This window comes from Hibiscus syriacus, unplaced genomic scaffold (genome assembly GCF_006381635.1).
Source record: "Hibiscus syriacus cultivar Baekdansim isolate YM2019G1 unplaced genomic scaffold, ASM638163v2 tig00109916_pilon, whole genome shotgun sequence".
Classification (NCBI taxonomy): Eukaryota; Viridiplantae; Streptophyta; class Magnoliopsida; order Malvales; family Malvaceae; genus Hibiscus; species Hibiscus syriacus.
Genome location: NW_024062526.1, coordinates 393,204 through 412,717, shown reverse-complemented (window position 1 = coordinate 412,717; position 19,514 = coordinate 393,204). Strand labels below are relative to the sequence as shown.

Genomic DNA, 19,514 nt, shown 5'->3' with positions numbered 1-19,514 from the left:
GTTGGTTTTTTTTCTTGAAATGAAAACTATGTAATGTTTGAAAAACCTTATTGTAATTTTTTAGTTAATTGAACTCTAGTTTTTCTTTTTTTTAATCGAACTTGTAAAATATATTTAGTTAATTGAACTTCAGTTTCTTTTTTTGTCAAACTTGTAATTTTTTAAATAATATTGAAAAAAACTTTTTATGTTTTAAATTATAAATTTGTTAAATAGTATTTGAATATAATGTTCAAATTTTTTAAAATTTATTAATTAAGTTTTGTTAGATCACATATTTAAAATATCAATAAAATTATACTTCAAAATGATAATTTATTTAAACACTAGTTTATAAACATAAAAAAAGAACTACATGAAGTTATAGTTAGTTGAAATGAATATAAAAGGAGCTAGAAGATGTTTTTCGTATTCTGTAGAAATGTCTAATGAAGACGAAAATGTTTTTCATAGCATATCTCGTGCTTCATCCTCTTGGTCTTGGGACAATTGAGTTGCTTTTACATTACTTGATGAAGATGCTTATTCCTCAAGTTTTACAGTCAACTCGATGTTCATACCACTGACATGTTTGTGTAATCCCTAAACATCTTTCGAAGGTACTTCCTATTTGGTAAGTTTCAGGGTTGGCTTCAGGGTCGGGCTCATCAAAAGAAACTTATACTTGCAAAAAAGCCATTTGTTGTGTTGTATATTTTTTAAGCTTCATTGAAATCAAACCATACAATTCATTTTCTTGATCTTCATGTTGAAAGTGGTGTAGAAATAAGTTATGGAATGGAACACAATTGCAAAAAAAAAATCTTGTCATTAAATTTTTTAAAATTTATTAATTAAGTTTTGTTAGATCACATATTTAAAATATCAATCAAATTATACTTCAAAATGATAATTTATTTAAACACTAGTTTATAAACATAAAAAAAGAACTACATGAAGTTATAGTTAGTTGAAATGAATATAAAAGGAGCTAGAAGATGTTTTTCGTATTCTGTAGAAATGTCTAATGAAGACGAAAATGTTTTTCATAGCATATCTCGTGCTTCATCCTCTTGGTCTTGGGACAATTGAGTTGCTTTTACATTACTTGATGAAGATGCTTATTCCTCAAGTTTTACAGTCAACTCGATGTTCATACCACTGACATGTTTGTGTAATCCCTAAACATCTTTCGAAGGTACTTCCTATTTGGTAAGTTTCAGGGTTGGCTTCAGGGTCGGGCTCATCAAAAGAAACTTATACTTGCAAAAAAGCCATTTGTTGTGTTGTATATTTTTTAAGCTTCATTGAAATCAAACCATACAATTCATTTTCTTGATCTTCATGTTGAAAGTGGTGTAGAAATAAGTTATGGAATGGAACACAATTGCAAAAAAAAAATCTTGTCATTAAATTTTTTTTTGAAGTGATGCATCCAATATGATTATGGTTCATATTTATAGATCTCTTTATTATAAAATCTTGCGCCTTCCATACCGCGAGGCCATTGACATGTCAAATAAGCTATTTATGCTATGGTGCTGCCACATCAGGAATATCTTAAGACCTCGCGTTATACGTAATGCGAGGTTTCTACCAAGTCAAGAATATCAATGGTATTTCCACGTCAGGAATCTATGCGAATCTCAAGTTATAAAAAACGTGAGGTGTCTTTTCAGGTCATGAATCTCGATGGAAAACACATTTTACAGAGCGCGGGCTTCGTGCCTATATAATGCATCCTCTTCTGGTGGTCTTCTGAATTATAATATGGGGTCTCTACTTATAAGCGATTCCTCTTCTAGTGGTATGACTTGGCACAAAACTTTGAGATTCTTATGCCAGTATCGGTGCTATAAGTTAGGCCACCCGAAGAAAATGCCCTTTAAAAGGATGTCACCATTTGAAATTCATGGTTAAATCTTTCACATTTCTTCAATCAAACATGACCTTCTCGAGAAACTTCTTGTTTCATCAAAACCGTCTTTCATATAAACATGGTGGGTTTTCATTTATTAATACCCTTAAAAGGTATCCTATTCTGGTAGCGTCCTCGAACTGGTCATTAATCTAAACAAAAGTAATTGGAGGGTGTCTGATTCACTATCCATCAAACTCACTGATCTCTTCAACCTTCTTAAAAAACGAGTAACATGCCCTTCTTGAGAAACTTATTATTTCTCAAAAGGCATCATCTTCTGGTGGCATTCTCTTTTTTCATTAAACTGGTCGTAGATCCAAACAAACAAATGATTAGAGGGACAAGGTTTTTATTATAGTCATAGGCATGATTTCTGAATTCCATTTTTACGCTCAATTCACTCTCTATCAAACCTGTCGGTCTCATTAACCTTATTCAACACAAGTAACCTGACATTCTCGAAAGCTTATGTTTCTAAAAGGCAACATCTTCTAGTGACATCCTCCATTTAAGAACCCAGAGCTTCCCTTATACATGAAATTCGGGAAACTTCTAGGGAAACTTTTCATTCCATCAAACCCACTCGAGAACCTAGGGCTTCCCTCGTACATGGAAGATTCAGGAAACTTCTAGTTCCATCAAAACTACGATCAAGCACATCGGACAACATTACTTCGTTTGCAATTTATGTATCATAATTATGTAATTGTATTTTATAATATTAAAATTTATGTTTTTTAAATTGTCGACATTATATTTATTGTTATGTTATTTTAATTATGTGACTAAGATTTACTATGACAAGGATTTAGTTGAACATAAAGAAAGAGTCGTAAAGCTGAAATTATGTACTACTTTTGTAATTAAAAAATATATTCGTTAGTTTTCAATTTTTTTGGGTTTTGAACCATTTTAAACGTGATTTTTACACTACTTAGAATGTCTCGTATGTGTCGATAATATCCTCAATTGAAACATAAGTATCAATATTACACATCTAGTCTTATAAATGATGAAAAGTTTTGGATTAACTTCCCGAAAATACTCTTCGAACATGCCCTATCAAGCCATGTTAGCTTCTTCTTCATGTAGAAAACCAGGCTTTGGAACCATATTGAACGCGATTTTTACCCTGCTTACAATGTCTCGTATGTGTCGATATTACCCTAAATTGAAATATAAGTTACAATACTACGCCTCTAATCTTATAAATTACGAAATTTTTTAGATTAATCCTGGAACCTCCTCGAATATGGCTATCAAACCATTTTAGCATTTTCTTCATACACAAAACAAACTTTAGAACCATTTTTCACGCGATTTTTAACCCGCTTATCAATATTGGCCTCAACTGAAAAATAAATTCCAATACTACACCTTTAATCTTATAAATTACTAAAAAAATTAAGATTAAATACCTGAAAATACCGAACATGCCTATAAGCACTTACGATTTGGGCTGGAAAACTACATACCTAGCATTTTGTATAATGCGAGGTATGTTAAATACCACAAGAGATAAGTTTGTTGGGACGTTTCAATATCTCGGTAACCTTGCGTTTTGTGTAACATGAGGTCATTAATTGAAATATTAAATTACATTATCTAAAAAGTGTATCCACCTTGGAGGAAACTCGAACCCGGTATAACACGAGGCCTTTACTTGCCTTTTTTTAAAATGCGAGGTAGTCCTACGTGTGCAATTTGAAGGATATTTTTCTAACAAATATGGTTTGAGGTATTGTTCCAAAAATAATTATGGAGGTTTTTAAAGTAATAACACACTTCACCTTGTACTTCTTCGAAACCAGTGGCAGCTATGGTCGCCACTTCATCATCTTCACCATCATTTTAAAAAAATAATCTAAAAAATAAAAACTTTATATCTTTGAATTAGATAAATCAATAAAGGATATAAAATATCCAGCTCAGTTGGTAGAGCATAAGGTTCTTAACTTTGAGGTCGTGGGATCAGGTCCCATGGAGGGCATTTTATAATTTGGAGGTCTCCTACGGAAGCTGTTCTCAACCTAGTGTTGGGGGCAGCCTACTATCTTACCTCCCCTTATCCCATTACATATGGGAACAAGGGACAACCACCAATAAAGGATATAAAATAATTAGATAAATTGTTGAAAGTTTTAAGATTTTATGTAAAACATATATGAGATTTAATGATAATTATTAAAATCAAAGGAAATAGTAAAAAAGAATAAGAGCAACTCAATAATCTTTTCGACCGTAATACCTATTAAACGATGATACAAATAATGAATTAAGGTGGAGCAATAAATGATACTTTTTAATGTTTTTAATATATCACGCCAACTACCCTTAATGATTTAACAATCTTAATAATCGAATAATTCTTAATGAATCCAATAAAAAGTTTAGATATTTTATATCTAAATTATAATTAGAGTTATTTTAATTTTCAATTATTAACACTTTATATAGATTAGTAAATCAAATTAATTTTTTTTAAATTTAAATCAGAATTAGCATATCTACATTAATGAGCTGAACACATTTACATCAGACTTACTTAATCGGTCAACATTAAAATTCCAACTAAAATCAACCTTGATATTGATGCTACTTTTTTTTGTTATTAATTATTAATAATTAATTACCAAAAACCATTGACGTTTTAGATGTTAACTCACCGACATCCGGTTTTAGTTAGTCAGCTGCCACGTAATTACTTAATTGATACTTTAAAGCACAAGTTACCTTATTTACCCTAATTTGATGACGTGTCAAACCATCATTTGCTAGAGTAAAGTTCAATTCTTCCAAACTTTTTTTACTCTGTCCTGTTTTTATATTTTCTTTGTTTAGTGGCCAAACCTCAACGAAGTTAATTTTTTTTGAATTTTTTGAATATTTTTAAACTATTTCATAAATTCAAAGAACAAAAATTTACAAGTCAAATCAATTTTTATTTCATTTTTCATGATCATGATGCTAATTTTAATTATTATCGAAATTCAAATAATAAACATTCCAATAGGCAATATTGTGTATTGGTAAAGGTATGTATAACGGAGTTGGTTCAAGTGATAAATAGTTTAATATCGCTTAAGCAAAGTCTTAGGTTCAAATCTTTGTGTATGCAGAAAATCCTCACTGAAAAACTCACATACCAAAACTAGGTGTATGATCTGGGTCGGTCTAGATTAGTTAACGCCGAATCCTGGGAGCCGGAGGGTAACAAAAAGCAAAGTATGTGTATATAGTTGTTTTTTTTAATATTAATATGTTTAAATGAGGTTGTTTGTATTAATGAAGTTACGTTTGTATTTTATAGTAAGTTATAAGTATTTTATTTAAATTTAATAAAAATGATTTAAAATAATTAAGGAAATAAATAAAGTTTAATACAAAAATAAATGTCTAAATTATATTTCAAAATACAGTTTGGTATCTAAAGAATTTTTCGTTAAAAATAGGTGTTTAATGTTTTCAATAGGGACGGATGCACTAAGCCCCCTAGGGGTCAAGTACATCCCCATTTGTAGGAAAAAAAGTGAAATTTAGTATAATATGTTAAAGAAAAATGAAAAAAATAAAAAAAATTTTGCACTCCCATTATTTTAAAGAAAAAAAAATTAAAATTTTAGACCCCTATTTATAAATTTCTGGATCTATCACTGGTTTCCAACATTACATTTTCATGTGCCCGGACGTTAATTGTCGTTAAAAATCTCCGTTAAGTGACACATGTTACGTTTTAGTAATTTTGAGAATTTTTAGTTAAAATAAAAAAAAAAAAATAATAATAATAACTATTTTTTCAAATCTTAAAAATTCAAAACTTTTAAAACCTTAATTTTAATCTCTTTGCCACCACCGACCGCCACCAACGTCATCAATTAGTCGAACACTCAACAACGTGTGACCGACCAATCACCCACGACCAAAACCTCCATACTTTCACAACCAATCGAACACCTAAAATGGTATAAATTAAAGATTTCATTTTAGGGTTATAAATCCCTAAAAAGTCCTTGTATTGATCATGATAATTGGCCATTTGATCAGATGTGATGATCACTTTTTTGTCGTTTGGTCGGTCGTGGCAGTCAACCTTGACAGTCGACCTTTGGCCGTTTCAAGAGGAGGGGAAGACGGTGAGGTTCAAGGGTGGGGGAAGAAGGGGAGGGGGAAGAAGAGGGTGAGGGTGAGTTTTTTTAATATTTTATTATTAAAAAAATATAACAATATGCACCAAAAGTATAACGAATAAAACATTAGACACTTATTTTTTGCAAAAAGTTCCTTATACACCAAATTATATTTCTTGGTATAGCTTAGGCACTTACTCTTGTTTTAAGCCATAAATAAAAAAGAAATTCAGGGATCAAATAATAAAATAGTCAAATTATTTATCTAAAAGACTAAAATAACATCTTTACTATTTTCACTTTTTATTTATTCAACTTTTTTAAAATTTTAATTCAACTCAAACAATTTAATTTTTTTTAATTTAAATATCGTAAGGTTAAGAGTTATTTTTTTTGTAAGTTTTGTATATATATATATATATATATAGTACAAATTATATATGGATTTTAGAAAATAAAAATAAAAAACAAAACAGGATTGGTTTATTAACATCGTTGATGAATTAGTAATTTTATTGGCTACTTTAAAATAATAATTAATACTTTTTAAAATTAAATATAATAATTTATTGAATATTTATCATTCTTCGAATTTTTTTGTACTAATATTATATTAAATAATAATCAGCTCATATATAATTGGTATCATTTTCTATTAAAATTTTAAAAAAAATTCAAAAAATCAAAGAAAAAGTTTGTTATTTGACCAGGTCGACCTTGTCGGTGGGCTGAAAAAAAAAGGAGTTCATGTATCCCACTGGAAATTATGTAAAATTTTGGATTTACAAAGAAAAATACAAAAAAAAACGTATTAGTCAGGACTTTTAAGGCTTATTTTTCTTTTGTTTATTTGGGGAATATTTTTTTTAAATTTCTAAATATTATAATAAAATATAAGATCGTTATATATATATATATATATATATATATATATCTTATTTAAATTTTAATAAACCATTTTTACTTTAAAATTGCATTTGAAAAAATTCATCCACTCTTAAATAGCAACAACAATAATAATGGGTAGGGAAGAAAGTCACAAAAATTCTTTGTTAGCTTGTGAATTTGTTTGACTTTTTTGCTATGGAACTTGTGAAAAGATGATGTTGGAAGTGGGCGAGCTTTTACTTTTAGCCGTTCAATTTTGACTTAAAAGTTTAGAAATTAATTCAACTATATTCATTAGATTATAATTTAAATTTAGGGATGTGTATTTTCAGATACGGATATAATCCGGTTCGATCCAAAAAAATCAGATATCTGAATTTTCAGATCGGATATCCGATACAAATATAAATTTTAATTTAATAAAAGTTTTAATTTTAAATTTAATATTTCAATGCATATTATTAATGATGCAATTTTTAATTTTTGAATGAAAAATGCCATTAATTTCTTTCGTGAATAATTTTAAATTTTAATACTTTGAAAATGTTAAATTTATTTTATAATAGTAAAGCATTCTCCTCCGCTGTTTCCTGCAATATTTCTAATTAAATGTGATGATGAGAGAATAAAAGAAAAAGATTTATAAAAAATTACTTTCAAAATGCACTGTAATTCACTAAGTAAGGTCACTAAGGGGCTATTTGTTTGGCTCTGAATGGAACCATTCAGCAATGAATGCTGAACCGTTCAACATGCAGACTGTTTTTTTCTCACCTCTGAATGATTCAGTGTTGACTGATTCAATAAAACAGTGTTGAATGATTCAGCACAGAAGTACATTCTGAATGATTCAGCACAAAAGTACATTCTGAATGATTCAGAGTCATTATCAAACAGCATGTCACATTTAGAGCTAATTCATACAAAGCCTCTAAATCATTCAGTATTTGAATCATTCAACGCTTAATCATTCTGAAGTAAACAAACAACCCCTAAGTAATTCAAAATTTCAAAGTACATGCTTTAGAAATCATTCAAAGTATTAATTATCTCATCAATAATGATGTCTGGTTGCTCCAAAGTTAAATTCTTCACGGTTACATCACACAAAATCAAAGTTATCAAAGGCTCAAAGCGCATAGATGCGCAAAGTGTCCTGGAGCCTTGAGGCGCATGATATCCAAAAAATTGTAATACATGTATATATTAAAGCAATCAAACTCAAATATCATAGATACCCAATATTAGGATTCAATAGAGTTCATTCTCAAACTCAAAATACCAACCTAATGTCATAAAAGTTATCAACAAGCATAATCAAGTCGCTAAAAATGATGTTTAACGTCGCAGTCGCTAGTCGAAGAAAATGAGGAAGCGACCGATCGATAGGTTAGTACGTGTGGATTAGAAGGTCGATTGAGAATCGATTGAGAGTTTTAGGAGTCCTAAAAGGTGATTCATTTTAATACTAAAATAAGCCACGTCTTCATTATGTTACCTTGAAAACGATGGAATGATAAAAAAACTTAACACATAAAGTTTAATGAATATATTTAAAAAAACAAAATATACAGTAAATAAAATAATAAAGAAAGTAAAATTCAATAAACATATATTATTTGATTATTTCATTGTTTGGGCCATAAAAATCTGGGCCACATAAATAAAATTATCTGCAGAAGGAATAATGTATGGATTATATACATCAAAGCTTGTCTCAACTATACCAGACTAAATCCAAAATTTTGTCAACCAATGGTGGAGTTTTGGTGAAATTCGTAGAGCTGAAAATTAAAGTAGCATTTTGCTAATAATGTTATAATGGAAATCACACATGTCAGTATTCGATTCACAGACCCAAATTTCGTTGGATGAGAGATTCAATCAACTGTCCCTCGCCTATAACTCAAACACCTTCTCCTTCAACATCCTAGCTTCTGTCTTCACCGTCTCCACCAAAAATGGCAACTGAAATGGCACTCGTAAAGCCTATCTCCAAGTTCAGTTCAAGCACTCCAATCTTCACCAACTCACGTTATGTGAAGTTCACCACCATCAAGATGTCATCCACTTCGCAGCCAACAACAAAGACCGTCGTCAAGGGCGGCAAGAAAACCGCCAAAACAGCAATCAAAGAGACCCTTCTGACGCCGAGGTTATACTCCACCGACTTCAATGAGATGGAGACCCTTTTTAACACCAAAATCAACAAGAACCTCAACCAGTCCAAGTTCGAGGCGCTACTTCAAGAGTTCAAGACGGATTACAACCAGACACTTCGTGAGGAACAAGGAGTTCAAGGAGGCTGCTGATGCCAGTAATAATTACAAGGTTTTAAGCCCACATCGCGCCTCAATTGCGCCTCGACTGAGCCTCGCGCCTGGCTGCGCCTCGCTGTGCCTAAGTGTGCCTAGGCTACGTACCTCGCTTCAGTGTTGAAAAAGCCCCGTTCAGTGAGCCTCTGCGCTTTTGCGCCTCAGGCGCGCTTTTTACAACTATGCACAAAATAAAATAAAATAAGATTAAAACATGCATTTACGTTTAAACTTTAAATAATGAATAAACAACAAAATAAACAATCAGAAGTTAAAATTAAACTAACCTTCTTCCACTTCTTTCAAGGCAAGAAATTTTTTCTCTATTATAATAGGTGATCGAGAGGTGTGTAACCAATCTTGAGTGCAAACAAGTGTTTCAACTATTTTTGGAGTCAATGAAGTACGAAAAGAATCAAGGACACAACCCCTCGTACTATAAGCCGATTTGGAAGCTACAGTCGAGATAGGTATGACAAACACATTTTTAGCCGTGAATCAGATATCTCTTTGGTTGATTTTTCCACCATTGCAAGATATCAAATTTTGAAACATAAGACTCACAAGCTGAATTTTTTGGCTGCTGAATTTTGTCTTTCGTCCTCCCAGACACCATCATCGAATCAACAAATAAAGAATTAACATCTTTATTCTCATTAAAAGATGATATATTCTGCAAACAAGCAATAAAATACGACTTAGGCTCATTTTAGTACTGATGCTGCCAGAAGTTTAAGTTTAAAAGAAAATAGTTAGAAGAGAAACTTAACACCATTGTCTATTAACTGTTGAAATGAAAATGTTGAAGATGCACTATATAAAATAAACTTTATTCATTTCCTTGTTATCTAATTCGATTAAGAAAAGAATCATGTTTTCAGTAGCATAAAATGAACTAATTATAAACTCATCTACAAAAATAGAAAATAAGAAACCAGTTCAACATTAGTTATGTAAGTATAAGGCCCCTATTTCACAAAACATTTGTTTTCCTTGTTCCTAAATAAAATTCAATATAATTGTTTTGTTATTAAACTGAAAATAAAATAAAATATTTTAATTTTAATCAAAAGTCCTTAAAACTGTGAGGATACTTTTCAAGTTAGTTGAAAAGTAACCATTTATTTTAAACATGTATATTGATACATTGGAGAAGCTATTTCTCTTTAAATCTTATAATCCCAAAAAGACCCAACGAAACAACTTTAAAATGCTCATACTAATGAGCTGAAATTCATTCAGCACTAAAGGAAATAGGTCAATACCTACAACAGAAATTGAAAGCCATTCTCTTTAATAAAGAAGAACAAAACTCTCAAGGCTTCAAATTACCTGAAACACATAAAACAATATAATCTTACCAAAATACTAAGGAATATTCACTTCCTACCACTATATTGAACGATTATTCATTTAAAAGTAATAAATATGATTTCAAAATTTCACACACACCATTGATTTCTATTTTTAATGTAAGCTTACTTGAGATGGGAATGGAGGTTGCTTAGGGTTTTTTCTTGTCATATCTTGAGCGTTGAAAAGGTAGATCCACCGGAATCTAAATGAGTGAGCTTTGACTGAGTAGTGATCTGAGTAACCCAAAAATAGAAGCTTGAGTTTGATGGTGAAATTTTTGGGAGATGAGGTGACCTCGTGAGATTTAGGTGTTTGATACTTTGGGTGTAAAGTGTGTACTGGAATTAGACAATGAAAGACGGTTACTTGACTAGGGCAATAATTTTAAAAATTATTATTTTAAAATTGAATTAAAATTTTAGCAAGATGTGGGCGTTGGGTGTAGAGCTGGGTATATGGGCTAACACCCGCGGGTTACCCGTATAACCTGCGGCTCGGGCGGGTTTTGGGTTTTAAAAAATAAAGTTTGTTTAAATTACGGGTTTTTTCATCTGGATTGTTAAACCCTCGGATTTAATGGGTATACCTGCGGGTAGTTCACGGGTAGCTCGTTTAATTTAATTTTTTTTAAATTTATTTTATGTTTTACGGAAGACAATTCATGCTTAGCTCAATTCACGTTTTATGTGCATTTTAGCCATAGTCAAATTCACGTTTTATGTGCACTGAAATCTAAAGCCCAATTCACGTTTTAATTTGATGATATTCAATTTTGAAGTTTGAACGTATTAATTATACATATAGTAACGTAATACGATAACTTAAGCAAAAAGGTTTCCATCTTTTTATATATGTATTTACCATTTATAATTAATACCATCAATATATATAAATAAGCCATAAAACGTTTATTATACTCCAATAATTAATCATAAGAAAAACTATATACATATACGTTAAAAAAGAAAAAAAAATCTAAGTATTAAACCATGTATAAATATAATAATTAAATTAAAAAGTTAAAGTATAATAATATGCAAATAATATATAAAACTTGAGGTAGTGATAAAAAACATACATAAAATTAGAGTGCAAAATTAAAATAATAAAATATATTTGAGGATTATATTGCATTAATTCAAAACTGGGTGGAGCCCTTACACGTTTAGCACATTAAAACTTGTCATAAAATTTTAGGAACCATAGCCTCATTTTTTTTGTTTCTCTTCTCCGTTGTTTCTCTCTATCTCCCCAACTTCTCTCTTTTTTCACATAAACAGTAAATGGGTAAGCCCGTTTAGTCCGCGAGTTAAATGGACGGACTGCGGTCCTTAGAATTCAAGATTGTTTATGATTGCGGGCTTTTTATTCGTTTAAGCCCGCACCGTCAAAACTCGCAGTCTAAATGGTCGGGTAGCCTGTATACCCAGCTCTAGTTGGGTGGGCTAGGATTGTTGGGTTACCTTCTTTTTATATTTTGCACTTTTACCCACCAAATTTAAAAAACATAAGCTTTGGTCACTTATGTTATTGTATTAAGTTTTGGTCACTTATGTTATTGTTTTACTAAATTTTGGTCACTTGAACGTTGAATGATGTTAGCTTAACGACTCGACCCATTAGTAAAATGGTTTTGTTTTTATTTTAACCCCTAAAATTTAGACAAAATATTGATTATGGGTCTTTTTGTAAATTCAAATTAATACAGGGATAATATTAGCTTTAGAGTTTAGGGTTGTAAGAAAATGTATAAAAAGAAGTAATGCAGATCATGAAAAATACAAATAATTAGCTATTAAAACTCTGAAAAGATTCACCATGACGACGATGACACTACTTCGAGCCGAGAAAACTATAGCTTCTTCAATGGTGGTGTTATTGACGATACAATACCAGACTTCCATCTCGAACGCATTGTTGACCAACGAAATCCCTGTGATGTGAAATATTGTCAAGAATGTTTCATTGCATTTGAACATGATTGACCTCCACGACGTTTATGAAAATTAAATAGACACTCACTTAGTACTAGAGCTCTGCTCTGACTGTGCGTTGTTTGATCGAGTCATCGTGGAAATGAGATATTTGGATGTCGTCGCGGTGACAGTGGTGCAATAGATCGTGCTAGCTGTAAGGGTTAATGATGATTCATAAGGCGAACATTGTTCATAGGATCTATAATTAAAAAATTGCTTGTTCTTGAGCAAATACAAATAGTCGACGTTGAAGATCATGGATTTTGGATTCATTTCGATTGAATAAATTCATGGATCCGATTATCGGGTTGTTTGGATTCATCGATTAAGTTTCACAGGATGCGCTTTCTCAAGGGAAAATCACCATGTAAAGTGATATCCAATTACCAGGTTATTTGGATCCATTGGGTTATCTTCTTATTCATTGTTAGATTTGTCTTCTTCAATATCTATATTTGGAAATTGAATTTTAGTTTGTATAAATGAGATTACTCGATGCTTCATTTTATCTCTAGATGCCTACCCTCTCATTTTTCTTTGAACTTGTGGTGTTATTATTTGTTATCAGAAGTTGGAAGTCTTGCATTATTCTTGAAATGCAACATGAGTCATTGAAACAAGGCAAATAAAGCAATGGAGCAGAGATGTCTAAAGAAGAATCAGAGATAAGATGAACAATAATAGGGTTGGGAAGAAAACCTATTAAAATGGATAAATTGAAATGTTTTCCCTAAACGAATTTGAATTTACAAAAGGACCCATAATCAATATTTTGTCTAAAGTTTAGGGGTTAAAATAAAATTAGACAATTTTATTAATGGGTCACATCATTAAACTAATGACATTCAATGTCTTAGTGACCAAAACTTAATAAAACGATAACATAAATGATTAAAACTTAATAAAACAATAACATAAGTGACCAAAACTTGTGTTTTAAATTTGGTGAGCAGATATGTCTAAAGAAGAATCAGAGACAAGATGAACAATAATAGGGTTGGGAAGAAAACCTATTAAAATGGATAAATTGAAATGTTTTCCCTAAGCGAATTTGAATTTACAAAAGGACCCATAATCAATATTTTGTCTAAAGTTTAGGGGTTAAAATAAAATTAGACAATTTTATTAATGGGTCACATCATTAAACTAATGACATTCAACGTCTTAGTGACCAAAACTTAATAAAACGATAACATAAATGATCAAAACTTAATAAAACAATAACATAAGTGACCAAAACTTGTGTTTTAAATTTGGTGAGCAAAAATGTACAAATATGAAAGGAAACTGATCAAAACTTAATCCACATATTATCTATGTATAAATGATGTAATTTTAATTTTATATAATTACAGTGCCATGTCAGCAAACCATTAAAGGTTTAACGGCTGTCAACCTTTAGTGATCATGTCTTACTTAAAACGAAACAAAAGAAATAAAACATTATATTTTTAAATTCAGTGAGTAAAAGCTTATAAAACTAAAACAAAAGTGACAAATTTTGCTGTTTATATTAAATATTGTAAAAGATATTTAAAAAAATAAATTAGAGCTATTTAATATGTAAATTAAACTATTAAAAAAATATAAATTAAACTTTTACATGTCTATCCCACCTCTTATGAAACCACGATTATTAAGAAAATTTTAGATAAGACTAACATAATGACATATAGAACATATAAATTAAAGTTTACATAATTCTACCTATTGAAATTTTAAAAATTAAAGCTCTGAATTATAAATTTTAAATCTTAGATAGTACACACAACATTAAAATAAATGACGGTAAACTATGCATTTAATATCTAAACTATTACCTTTGGTCTGTTCTAGTACCTAAACTTTCATTTTCTTTCAAAAGCGTACCTAAACTATTAGTTTTGGTTCATTTTAGTACCTAAATTTTCTATTTTTTTTTCCAAAACTCAACGTTAAATTTTGAACGGAGTACTAACATGAAACAAAAATAACCTTTAGGTATTGTTTTGAAAAGAATGAAAATTTAGGCACTAAAATAGACTAAAACTTATGGTTTAGGTACTAAACGCGTAGTTTACGCAATAAAAAATTTTTGTGTGAACTAAAATTTATACATGTATATTTGATAACTTTTCTTAAAATAATTCTATCTAATATCTAAATTAAGGAATAAATAAATAAGCATTGCAAGTTGAAGAAACTTTACCAAGCAAATAGTTTAGGTGAGTTTTTTTTTTAAAGTCTGGTATACGTTCAAAAAATTCTTAATTATTTGATAATTAATGTTCATAAACTCCTATGGACATCATGTACAAATTCAGAACCTTAAAAAATAACAATAATTCTTTAATCACTTAGGTTACTTGATTCGTGATTTAGAAGAGAAGTTTTCATGAAGATATGGATTCATAGTTTTAATTGAAACATGGGTTGACTTAAGTGGTATAATTCATGAAGACGATGTACACATTTCGTTCGAAATCCAACATATAACTTTTGAAAATCAAAATCTATATGGATGCGGATCTTCTTTTACATTATTTTCATCTTAGTCATTGTAATAATGATCTCTACCGTTGCATAGGAGATTTTAAAACAAAATTTATGAAATTATAATTACTTATTTACATTTTTATAAACCAATAGCTGATCGAGTTACCTTTAACTGAAAAGAAAAAGAAAGAAAGAGGTTGCTTCTGGGTTGAAGTGGAAGTTTCTAGTTTAATCCTTTAGATGCAAAAGAAAATTAAAGGAGCAGCGTGAAAGTTTGGTGGCGTTACTTTGCAGTATATTAAGATTGTCGTATCTGAGACATCCTCGTGGCGGAAAGACATAAATGTTTCATGTAAATGAACCAATATTCTGTTGATGGAATCGTTGGATCAACAACATTTTGAACCGGAAGATAGAGAATCTAAAAAAATAACAATAATTTCGAGTTAATTTCATTTAGATGAATTGAAATTAAACTTAAAAAAATATTTTCACAGTAAAAGGGATTGAGCAGATCAAAGTACATAAACTGAAGAAGAAGAAAAAGAACAGAAGTAATTTAATATTTCCAAGATTTCATAAGATGTGTGCCCTCTTCATATGTGTGATCGATTCCTTTACAACTGAAGAAATTACATATATTGATCAGATACTAATATATGTTGAATAAGAAAATATATTTAATTTTTAAAAAATTTATTGTATTTATGAGAATTATATCATATTATTATATTTAATTCTGGATTGGATTAATTCCATTTTCTATTAATTTAGAATTCAACTAATTTTATTCCATTATTTTGTGTTTATTTCAAATTTTCTAAATTAAGTTGATTTCATGAGGGATAAATTTCTAGCAAACAGTAGCGTTTTTTTTTTGATCTGATGCAGATATCAGTAGGCCTGTAGGCTGTAAGATGGCAATGCCTTTAAATTGCCAATTATATGTGTTTTCTTATCTCACCATTCACGTCTTCCTTGTATATAAACCCTTGGGGTTCTCAAGCTACAACATCATAAAACCATCTTCATTGTTTTCTCATTCGTGTTAAAACTTGTTTTCGAGGCTCCGCAATGGCGACCACTGTTGAGAATTCCATCGCCAAAGCTGGGAAGGAAGTTGCAGTTGAAGTGGAACCGAAGACTGGAGTTTCATTCCCGGTTAAATTGGATGATGGGAAACGGTTGAAAAGCGTTGGTGTCAGGAAGAAATCCATGCTTGGATTGGGCATCAAGATTTACGGCTTTGGCTAACTTTCTTCAAATTCCCAGATTCCTAATGCATGTATGTAATTTCATGATGGTGATCATTGTATAGTCATGTGGTCAAGAGAAGAATTTGTTGGCATTTCTCAACCACGTGTTTGATCAATGTCCCAACTGAATATTGAAACTAAACATTCAATGAATTGATCAATGATTTTACAGGGATGTATGCAGACAATGGGAAACTGAAGGATTTGTTGAAGTCCAAGATTGGGAAAGCCCCTGAAAAACTCAACAAGGAACTCTATCAATTGGTCATTGATAGTGATGTGGGAATGGTGGTAAGATTGGTGATTGATTTCTCTAGCCTTACCATGAGCATGGTAAGAAAGAACTTTGAGGAAGGTCTTGGAGCATCCATCAAGAAACTAACAGGTGGAAAGGACCAAGTAGCAAACAAGTACTCGACTTTTCGCTTTTCTTGAAGCACCTGCGATCCGAGTAAACATGAGACCCTTGAGTAGAACTCACTTAAAAATTACTTGTTTTTGTTTATGACAGGCTCATGGGAGAAGCGTCAGATAACATCCAGCTAACACCGGGGTCACTCATCGAGATTTCTCGGCTTCCAGGCTATGTTCTCGAAACCAAGGGTGAGTGTCTGAAGGTGAAATGGTGTTATTCTGATATCTGAATTCTTACCGAGTATAACTACATGCAGAAATGTGAGAAAATAAGTTGTGTTTTTGATTGGTTTGCAGTGATGGGTGAAGTGATATCCAAGGTTGAGAGTGAACTTCTCTGCAGGGCTTATATCAATTTGTATCTGGGAGATGATCCACTTGATAAGGATGCCAAAGATAAGTTTGGGAAGTCCTTGATTTCTCTGTTCTAGATATATAGGTTCTCGGACTAAGGCCGCTGATTAATAAAACGGATAATAATGCAAATGCAACTGGCTATAAAACGTAGCTTTAATGTCAATTTAAGCCTTCGGTTCTGCAGAACTTGATCATTGAACTAAAGATGTGATTCAAGGTTTCAATTCTAATTCATCAAATTTCGGAACTCATTTTGTTCGATTCTAATCTATCTTACAGTGAGGGATGAGATATGTCTTTGAAATGGCTGTGAATATATAATACATGGTATTGTGAACGTATAGACTTGGGTTTTTCATCTTGTTTGGGACTCGTATCTTTGCCTAAACAAGTCATAGGCCCTGCACTGAATGCTGAGAACTTGTAAGTTGGCACATGAACTATGTCTACGTTATCGAAATCCACCTTCTGGTTTGAATTCTAAGCAATCTTTCCCCCAAATTTCTTCACTCCGACTATCAAGATCCGTGTGTTCTCATTGACAGTGGCACCACTCGGAAGAGCATCAGGACAGACTGCGATTTTATGATTCACGGGTACAGGTGGATAAAGCCTTAATGTCACACACAAGGCTCCATGTAGGTAAGTGAATCTATTGAGTTCTTCACCGTTGAAAGACATTTTCGCTGAAAGGCATTTTCGTGTTCCGGTTTTTATAACTAGTTGGAAAATTCGATTCAATCGCCTCTAAAATCTTGGTTTTCATGGATGGATTCGTCCCGATGAGCCAGAAAAACCAAGACAAACAGCACTCACGGCATCTTTCCCAGAAACACTCAAATATTCCTCTTCAACCAACAGAGCCACCATATCGAATTCATCATTTTCAGCAATGGTTTTTTTCCCTTAGCTTCTCCCTTCTCATGGCAATGCAATCGTCAAGAAAACGATCAGCAATCTCCAAAGATTTACTCAACCTTTTCTCCACACCGATTTGCAGCCATTGTTGAAGCTTCCAAAAGCTTGAAGGCAACACATTCCTGAACAACAAACAATTCTCTATATAATGGGCAGCCACCTTGCTTGGAAACACAGGGAACAAAACCGAAAGACCTTTCGGGTTGAATCCCAGAGCCAACAAACAGATTGTATCATAATCAAACCTATGGAGAACATCTTCAAGATCAACCGCAGTTCCATGTTCCACAGCATGTTCAAGAACCAAGACCAGACCTTTCTCCAGAACATGTCTTGGTGGTTCAAGTACTTGTTCTTCACCATTATTGCATGGAAGCTTTTCCATGTATCAGAGTCCGAAGTGACAATTTATTCACTAAAGTGCTTGAAAATCTCTCTGAACTCTAAACCCTTTTCGTAGTTGAGAAATTTCTTGGAGAATATGTGGTTAACATTCATAGGATTGCTTGCGAGAACAAAATCCAAGCTTGGGAATTTTTCAAGGTCATGGATGAAATCAGGGACATACTAGAATTTTATACCAATGGGCGAATTTTTAAAATTTTAAAAGATGTGAATATAGATTATTAATAGAAAATATAAAGAAAAAACTGAAAATATATGATTAATATAAAAATAATTGTTTAAATTTTATTTCGAAATACATTTTAGTGTTTAAAGAAGTTTTCGCTAAAAGTAAGTGTTTAAAGATTTTTCAGTTGTACTTGCCTATTGTTTATTTTTTTAATTTTTTAAAAATATTATTTTTAATAAAAAAATAAAAAATAAAAATGTTTAATTTATTTATAACCCCCAATTTTCACTGATATTATAAAAAAGGCCCTAAAAATTAAAAACTAAAATCTCTCATTTTAACCCCATTGTCAACCGTCATCGTCCATCTCTGGCCATCATCGTTATCACCGAATGGTTGAGTTTTGATCGAAATAGCACGATGGTTCGAATGGTGACGATGGTGTGCTTATAGACGTCGAAATCGACCGGAACCGACGAAAAACGGTGACAGAGGCTTAAAATCCGACGAACCTTTGAACATTCTTCCACGGAAAACGGTGACAGCTTACGATGAAAGGCCAACGGGGGTTTAATCGGGGATCGACGCCGATACTGATAAAGATGACGGTGACAGTCACAGCCGACCGATTGACCGGCGGTAGAAGGGGGAAAGTGAGTACGCACGGGCTGTTTTTTATAATAAAAAATATCTTATTATTTTTAAATTTTTTAAAATAAATTCCCAAAATTATCAGAACAAGACATGTGTCGATATTTAACGACGTTAAATGTCCAGACACCTAAAAATATAACGTTTGAAACATTAAACACTTATTTTTTGAGGCATAATTTGAACACTACTTTTGTATTAAGTCTAAAATATGATAATTCGAAATTTTTAGTGTACAAGCTACAAATTAGCAAGGGAAGCATTCCAAGAACGGGCCAACAAGGCAACAACGGCCAACATTCGAAAC

At 31.4% G+C, this 19,514-nt stretch overlaps 1 protein-coding gene across 1 annotated transcript; it reads left to right on the top strand.

Moving 5' to 3' along the window:
• Nucleotides 1–9,569: 9,569 nt before the first annotated feature.
• LOC120210128 (fatty-acid-binding protein 1-like) lies at nucleotides 9,570–17,170 on the top strand. The gene is made up of 5 exons (XM_039208931.1): nucleotides 9,570–9,576; nucleotides 16,154–16,286; nucleotides 16,466–16,703; nucleotides 16,805–16,896; nucleotides 17,005–17,170. Exons 2-5 carry the CDS (start codon nucleotides 16,253–16,255, stop codon nucleotides 17,136–17,138), a joined length of 498 nt encoding a protein of 165 aa, XP_039064862.1. The 5' UTR covers nucleotides 9,570–9,576; nucleotides 16,154–16,252; the 3' UTR covers nucleotides 17,139–17,170.
• The last annotated feature ends 2,344 nt before the right edge of the window (nucleotides 17,171–19,514 follow it).

Bases quoted from the DNA above. Each gene is read 5' to 3' on its own strand.
- LOC120210128 (XM_039208931.1), top strand. From the start codon at position 16,253: ATGCTTGGATTGGGCATCAAGATTTACGGCTTTG. The intron at 16,287-16,465 runs GCTAACTTTCTT...ATGATTTTACAG, and splicing joins CATCAAGATTTACGGCTTTG to GGATGTATGCAGACAATGGG. The intron at 16,704-16,804 runs GTACTCGACTTT...TGTTTATGACAG, and splicing joins AAGGACCAAGTAGCAAACAA to GCTCATGGGAGAAGCGTCAG.